Here is an 8,124-nt window from a genome sequence, read left to right on the forward strand (position 1 = left end):
CCCCGTCAATATTTATTTGCTCTCTTTAATTATACTTTTTTTGGCAAATGTACATAATTGCAGAACCATTATTATTTACAAAGTCAGAGCAGGGAGCCTGAGTCCCAGATCTGTTTGGGCTGTTTTACCAGCTCCTACAGTCATTGAATTCACAAGACAGCACAAACAGACAGCACAAACAGATCTGGGACGCAGGCTAGGGAATAAAGGCAGGGAGGTGGAATGTGGAGGGGAGCAGCAGAATGACGTGAGATGCAGCTGCTGCATGGTTGGGCCACTATATCTGCAATAGACAGGTGGGGCTGCTGGCTTTACTTCTAGCCAAGCACTAACATGGTACCTGATCAACTAATCTTAGTCTTCTATAAATCATTTTATTGGTTGAATCGGGTGTGGTACTACTTGACTGGAGCAGATATGATTGGTCGCCCCTAGATTGAACGGACGCATCATCAATGAGCATTAGGGACAATGAGTTTCACATCTCACACCAAGGGAAGCATAGCCAAATTTCGTAAGAAAATCAGTAGTCCAACTCCGAAACGGGGAAAAAAATTGACAACCAAATTAGCATTCGTATGTACATGGAAGGTAAACAATTAATAAATACCCAGATACATAAAGAACAAACTCTCAGCTTTAGGCACATACGGCAGATTTAAATGGTGTCAGCACTGACAACTCAGTACTGAACTAACACCTCTCCCTTTGGGTCAACGTCAACAGCTGAAGGTGGAACAGAGGACAGCAAATGAGGGAATCATATTCATGTGCAAAACCAAACTAACAGGAAGTGCATGCACAGTGTAGTGGAATGAATTCACTTAAAACGGGGGGGGGGGGGCAACAAACTGCTGTTTAGATCAAAACAAAATGAAAACATAAAACAATAATGTGATTTCAATAGAATGAATAATAGCGTCATAGATTGGATATTCCTTCACAGAAGATTGGACAGGATATACATTTGTTACAGCTTCAGACACCTACTGCCCAACTTATATAACAGTCACAGACCCAACTGGTCTCACACCGTACAAATAATAGAAAATAATACAATACTTTGGGACTACACTATTTGAGTGTCATATTTTGTGCAGAATAATGCTATCAGGCGTAGTAGCCTGAGAGAAACAGTTCCACACACATTCAGTTTAAAAGGCTTCAACTTCTCACAGCAATGATTTGTTTTGGACAGGGCTGATTGTAGTACAGTCAATGGAATGAAGAAAAACACAAAATGGAGTATGAAAGATGACAACATGGGGTGGTGGATCATGGATGGGACACATGGATGGCATAAGAGAGAAACTGCCCACAAATAACTTTATCTAGGATCCACTTTCCCTGCCGATATTCAATCCATAACAACTGGGAAGACATAAGGGCTCGGACACACCAATAGCGTTTACCTGCCGAGTGTACTTAGCACCTCTGAACAGAGAACCGGAGGTCATTTGAAAACTGAGTGCAAACCGAATTTACATGTAGAATTACGTGAAAAAGTCGGTAGTCAGATGTCAACAGCACACATTTGGTGTGACCCTTAAGGGAGAAACCGATCCCAAATAACAGGTCTAAGACCAGATTTCCCGTAACCATCACAATGTAAAAACGCCATCTTTCCCTGGACCAGTGCTTGGGGGGGACCTTCGACATACACCTAAGGGAAGCAGCGGATCAGGTGACAGGAAGTTGATCGGTCCCACTAAAGGTTCCCCCAGGTATCTGGAGGGGGGAACTGTTCTATATCGCCGGATTCGTCATGTGATTCTTCTCCCAGGTCATATGTGAGCTTGTATCGCAACCGGACCATCTCCTGAAAGAAAGAACAGAACCATGTTAGGCTACAACAGGAAAGGGGACAAATCAACATGCTTTCTGCTTGCACATGTTTTAAGTTCTGTTTTGTTGACACGGTGACAGTTTGTCACCTCAGGGCTTTTCACAGCTACAAATGAGATGCTGACTGGGCCGTTTTTTTTAATGAGCATAGGTTAAACACCTTGGAAAGAAGGCGGGAGGAGTCTGTGTGTTTGTGTGTGTAGTACCTTGTGAGGATTGGCCAGCAGTAGGACCTGTGTGATGGCGGCTGGGGGTAAGATGGGGTTGAAGGCTGGAAGCTCAGTTCCTGAAGGAGGCTGTAGCTTCACCTTCATCACCTAGAAACAGACAGGAGGAAACACATTACACTCAAACTACAGTCACAACTCAGCGCACATAGGTTACCGCAGAACACAACCATCTAATCAGACAGAGTGGAAATTAGGGACAAACAATTGATAGAGGTAGAAGATGGATCACCAAGGCAAATTAGAGAGGGGGGGGGGTTAGTGAGAGATGACAGAGAAGAGACAGGACCAACCTTGGGTACTGCAGACTGGAAACGGATGTTGGTGACTGGTATGGGGGCGGAGGACAACATGGAAATGATCACTACCAGCACGTCAGGCCGAGAGGGAGGAGAGTCACGGGCAAAGTGGAACAGCACCCGCAAACTGTGCTTGTCAAATACAGTCACTGGTAACAGGCTGCCTAGAGGACAGACAGAGGCTTAGGGTTAGTTCATACCCAGCCATCACCATGTCTGGAGACATGTTGCAACACAGGTAATGGCTGGGTGGGTATGTTATAGTTATTATTTGGAGTCTGGTTTGGTATTTTTCTTGCTAACGTTCAAAACAACCATACAGTAATACAGATTGATCAGACAATTGGCTTACTGGGCTTGATGGATTCCAGGGGCACAGTCACGTTAGCTAAGGAGATGTCGTTCTGGGGGGCTGGGGTAGGAGGCCCGAGGCTGGGCAGGGAGTCTAGGAGAGACCCAGGCTGCTCAGAGGGGAAGGCCAGGACAGGGCTGGGGATGGAGGTGCTAGTAGTGTTGGTACTGGACTTGGTCTGGAGGTCTCGCAGGGTGGGTCTGGACTGGGGCTGCAGTTTATCCCTGTGAGGGGGAGAGAGAGCAAGGGGTCAGTTTTTTAAGAGAAAACAGAGTGTTTACGTTACAGATTAGCAGCTGCCTCTCTGGCTTGCAGTGTTTACCAATTGACGTGCTGCGTCCCCGGGGGTAGGGACTGATGCAGCAGGGTCTTGCCCAGCAGGTCTAACTCATCCAGGGCTTTAGGGGAAGCAGCGGGGGCCCCCCCTGATGGAGCCTGGGGGATAGGGGTCACGGCCGGTAGCAACACTGTTGCAGTAGGCACCGCTGGGACGACTGGCTCTACACTGTCAGAACACTGCGCAGAAAAACACTGTGTTAGGGACATTTTGTGTGTGTGCGCATGAGTCAACTCTCTGACAACTCTCTCACCTGAAAGGAGTTCCAGTCTCCCGACTGAGGAGTGTGGGTAGAGTTGGGCGTTACGTCATTGAGTCCTGAGTGAAAACAACAATAGAAAGAGGCTGTCGACACGAACCGAGAGAGAACACGATGCATAACCACAGTTGGGCGAGTCATGGCAAGTTGGAAAATAATTGGGCAATTTAATAAGAGTAAACAAGCTAGCGAAACGACATTCAGAACTGCTGCTTACCTAGTGACATGAGCTCATCATCTAGCAGGCTGATACCCAGTTCTTGTGACGGGGTCTGTAGTGAGGGGGTGTCTGGGTAGGAGGGAAGTCCAGTGGGTGAGGTGTCTAACCCTGTCAGGTCTAGGAGGGCTGTGCTACTTCCTGTGGAGAGATCAAACGTCAGTCTTTGTGATCAAATGTTTTGAAACTACTGAACGAAACACATTGAACACATCTGTGAAAATGAACAGGGAAACAACCTGGTTGATTATGCTGGATGTCCTGAGATTCAGACTGTGCATGTGTGAACATGATGGGAGTGTGTAGAACAGTGCGTCTGCCCCTCTGAGACGCCAGCAAGTTCAGGTCGTGACCCTCTCTCTCACCTGGTGACCCTCTCTCTCACCTGGTAGTGTGGGCATGGCTGTGCTGTCTCCGTTCACCTCTTCTCCCTTCACCAGCTGTCTGTACAGGTTGATGACCTGAGTCAGGCTGTCGTTGGCCTGCAGGATGTCAGCTGGAGTAACAGAGACGTACACAGAGGTGAGCTGTGCAATGCGTCGATACAGAACACTACATAACCATATAGTACTGTCTAACAACTGTACAGAGGATGCATCACTCTTCAGCTATTTTGAATCATACCTCTTGTATTGATCACACTATATGTATAGAACAAAGGCCCGCACACTGTTAAGGCTCCCAATTCACTGCTTTATTGACAACGTTTCGATCCTAAACAGATCTTCGTCAGGTCCTGACAGTGTATGGGCCTTCTTGTTCTATACCAGTATTCTTTATTAGCCCAGCACCTATGTTTTTAAGAATGTGCGTATGACCAAACTTTTCTATCACACTATATGGAAACATAAGATTCTCACCCAAGGCCTCATCGTTGTCCTCTGTGTCGCTAGCCAATCGGAACAAAGTAGGCCTCATCTTTTCACAGCTCTGGTATAGGTCCTGCAAACACAAACACATTTAGAAATAGCCCATTGCACGCACGCACGCACGCACACACACACACACACACACACACACACACACACACACACACACACACACACACACACACACACACACACACACACACACACACACACACACACACACACACACACACACACACACACACACCTAGTGGTGTTTCCCTGTGCTAACCTTGATGAGTTCCTGATTGCTCTGGGAGCTGCTCTCCTTGCTATAGTCTCCCAGTAGCTGGGTCAGCAGGCCCACACTCTCCTTCACCTCCTGGATGGCGTTCACACGCTTAGACACCTTCTCCATTCGCTTCTGGTCCTGGAGGACCATAACAGAACACACACACACACTCAGAACACTGCAATAAAATAAAAACATTATCCCATAAAAGAAAAGCTGGAGCGCTCTGAAGTCTGCATAGGTTATTTTATTGCAGGCATATACAGTACAATTATGAGAGCAGTTGTAGGGATAGTAGATCACAATCGTGAGGGAGTTCAGAATTCAATCCATAAAAATCACTAGAAGTGCCTTGCCGATATGAAGTGCTCGCTGTTTACTTAGTGTACGAGTAATAAATCGACTGTGTTGTGAATGCAATAGGCCTATATGCATTGATTGACTCCCACCCAAACAAACACACAATCACGCAGACAGGAGTAAAAAGAGTAGGACACACCTCCTGCACCATTTCCTTAATGAGTTTGTTTGCTGCTCTTAGATCTTCAGGGTGAGTGCTATTCAAAAGCCGAGACAGCATCTACAAAGGGAGGGAGGGAAGAGGAAGGAAAAGAGTGGAAAACAGGAGGAGAGAGGTAAAAGAGGGAGAGCAGGCCATTAGGGAATACATGAAAATTACAGTGGAAGAATGGAAAGACATCAATTCAAAATGTCCGCTAATGTCATCTCTATTGACAAAACTCAAGGGGCTGCTTCATTGTCATCTTTACCTTGGACTTCTCCTCATCCTCAAATATGACGCTCTTAGTTCTGGGCGGAGGGGGTGGGAGGGGCTCATCAGGAAGTACCGGGTCCTGCTTCACAATGCCTGGAAGAGAACAGGGAACCCCATCCACGTCACAGCCTGTCACCGGCACTCCCTACAGTGTATAGTACATCATATATATATACCGTAGGTTTCCGGCACGTTGGTAATAACATTGTTTTCCCCATGAGGTTATTGTCAACACAAGCAGCGCAACCAACGGATTTAGGGCCAGGCTAAGAAATATTGTTGGCTGTCACTCCCTGGAGCAAAACACTTAACTTGAGCACTATGTAATTATCTTCCATCATACTACACAAACAGTCATACTAAACAGTTTCTCTCTCTCACTTAGACGGACTAAGTGAAAAAAAAATCATTCTGGATGCAGACTCAGGAGTTTCAATATGATTGTCTTATGTTGGTGCATAAACTATAAAAAGAAGAAGTGAGATTGACATGGGGTGGCGTTGGACTAGTAACCGAAAGGTTGCAAGTTCATATCCCCGAGCTGACAAGGTACAAATCTGACGTTCTGCCCCTGAACAGGCAGTTAACCCACTGTTCCTAGGCCGTCATTGAAAATAAGAATTTGTTCTTAACTGACTTGCCTAGTTAAATAAAGGTAGAAAACAAATGGACAAAATACTATTTATATCAGGAGCACACATTAGGGGAACATACAGATCACTCATTGCATTTTTTAAATTAACTCCTGAAATGATCATACAGTTACAGTACTGTAATAAATGATATGATTTAGCCGTATTCCTCATCCTGAAGTTCCATCATAGTGAAAACAATGAGAGTTGATAGAAAAAGGATCATCACAGAGAGAACGTTTTATTTGACTCCTATTATTTCTAGGTGTGTCATCCCTATTAAAGCTCACCTTGTTTCTTCAGCATCTGGTAGGCATCTGCTATCTTGGGCTCGTCAGGCAGACCCACCGTCCAACTGAACATCACCTCCAGAACCTTCTTCTTCACTGGCTCTGGGGCCCGAGTACCCAGGTACTGCACAGGAGATGAGATTTAGGATCATCAAAACAGACAGAATGGAAAACTGGGTTTTGTTTGGTTAGGGGTCGAGTTACATAAAGGGTTGTTCCATTTGATTTCAATCAATTGTTGTCCGCACCCTTTTAGATTTGACCCAAACCTTCCATACATATTTGCCCATGGTAGAAGGTAGAAGATCAGAAGGTGACTTATTGGACAGATATGACAAAACATTCAGGTGCTCAAAACTGACCCATTTTGCATGCCCCACTTCTACCATGGGAAAATATGTATGGAATGTTTCATTCAGATTAAAACAGGTGCAGTCAAAAAGTGATTTAATTCAAATGGAACACTAAAGAAATAGCCCCCCAGACAGTACCTTGGGTGAGACCACCTTGATGAGCTCGTTGAGGAAGCGGAATTTGCCCACTTCATTGTGGAACCTCTTCCCACAGTTCTTCATGCACATCTCAAGAACCTAGGGACACATATATGTTATGATACTGCTGGTGGTGGGATCACTTACAATTAGCATATTCTGGCCAATGGAGATGTCAGTGAGCATGTCAACCAATACGTTACCCTGATAATGGTTTACTCACCATTAGTGCTTGCATGGCCTCCCATTCTTGGGGTGACTGGATCTTATGGGCCAAAAGTCTGGTAGCCAGTTGAGGACTAGGGGGGAGGGAGGGGACATCAAATAAGAGTACCTGTATGGTTTGCCATATGTTTCAACATGTTGAGGTACTAACTGACAAAGCAAGCCTATGACCCAGCTCTCCACATGTTGGTCCTTCTTACCCTTCAGGCTCATTGTTGAGCTGTTCACAGAAGCCCTGGATACTGTCCCAGTCCGCCTCCTTGTTCAGAGGGTTGGTGGCTTTGTCTGGGGAGAATAAAAGCAAATTCCAGAAACCTGGGGCTCATCAACATTTTCAAGGGTTTCTCGCTACCCTAGAACCAAATGCACAAAGAAAGTGTTCGTGTTTACTTGCTGCAAACGTTAGCAGACTGACTCCTCCCCAATGTATTTGCCCATTGACACTTAGCCACTGGATACTGTGGCCATTTAGCTTAGCCAGTCTGATTCACCAGTTTCAAAGTCGGACTACGTATTAAGAACATCTCAAATAAACGATATTCGTGCTTGTCAATGCATTATTCTGCGTAAACAATACAGGGGTGAGGTCTGTTTTTGTTCCGACCTTAGTAGCGCTACGTTATAGCACGCTAGCTAGCACTTTGGATAAAGCATCATCATCACTGGGATGTTCGTCCACTGCACATACAACAATTATACTCATAACACTACAACTAAATGGCATTCTCTACCTCAGTTTTCTGAAAGTAAATTGGTCACGTATTGAGTCGTTATAGCAGTAAAAGCATCGTATGACTCACTGACGCGAGACTCCAAGCTCTCCTCCTCTGGCGGCGCCGCCATTTTCGGGGATTCCGATTAACTGGCAGCTATCGCGTTACTTTGCCAGTCTCATGCAACGACGTGGGCGTCATCATATCATGCCATTCTTGGTAGTCCCCCTACTACACGGTTGTCAAGGATAAAAACTGAGCCGCGTGATGACGCATTTTATGACCGAAATCATCTTGCACCAAAAGCCTCCATGTCAAGTTA

The 8,124-nt window shown here is 45.6% G+C and overlaps 1 protein-coding gene across 2 annotated transcripts; it reads right to left on the bottom strand.

Annotated features, from left to right (window-relative positions):
- Positions 1-173: 173 nt before the first annotated feature.
- Positions 174-8,021, bottom strand: LOC124003798 (ADP-ribosylation factor-binding protein GGA1-like). Of its 2 annotated transcripts, none has more exons than XM_046312369.1 (17): positions 7,890-8,021; positions 7,290-7,374; positions 7,088-7,163; positions 6,865-6,963; positions 6,374-6,497; positions 5,447-5,544; positions 5,176-5,256; positions 4,677-4,814; positions 4,397-4,478; positions 3,922-4,032; positions 3,537-3,677; positions 3,314-3,378; positions 3,046-3,239; positions 2,724-2,947; positions 2,366-2,535; positions 2,052-2,162; positions 174-1,819 (listed from the first exon to the last, which is right to left on the bottom strand). In XM_046312369.1, exons 1-17 carry the CDS (start codon positions 7,930-7,932, stop codon positions 1,709-1,711), a joined length of 1,953 nt encoding a protein of 650 aa, XP_046168325.1. In that variant the 5' UTR covers positions 7,933-8,021; the 3' UTR covers positions 174-1,708. The 2 variants fall into 2 exon arrangements, with proteins under 2 accessions (XP_046168325.1, XP_046168326.1); XM_046312370.1 differs by having other exon boundaries at positions 7,821-7,947.
- Between the last annotated feature and the right edge of the window lie 103 nt (positions 8,022-8,124).

This window comes from Oncorhynchus gorbuscha, linkage group LG18, assembly GCF_021184085.1.
Source record: "Oncorhynchus gorbuscha isolate QuinsamMale2020 ecotype Even-year linkage group LG18, OgorEven_v1.0, whole genome shotgun sequence".
Classification (NCBI taxonomy): Eukaryota; Metazoa; Chordata; class Actinopteri; order Salmoniformes; family Salmonidae; genus Oncorhynchus; species Oncorhynchus gorbuscha.

Bases quoted from the DNA above. Each gene is read 5' to 3' on its own strand.
- LOC124003798 (XM_046312369.1), bottom strand. From the start codon at position 7,932: ATGGCGGCGCCGCCAGAGGAGGAGAGCTTGGAGTCTCGCGTCA. The intron at 7,164-7,289 runs GTAAGAAGGACC...CCTCCCCCCTAG, and splicing joins CTCAACAATGAGCCTGAAGG to TCCTCAACTGGCTACCAGAC. The intron at 6,498-6,864 runs GTACTGTCTGGG...TCTCCTGTGCAG, and splicing joins TCAAGGTGGTCTCACCCAAG to TACCTGGGTACTCGGGCCCC.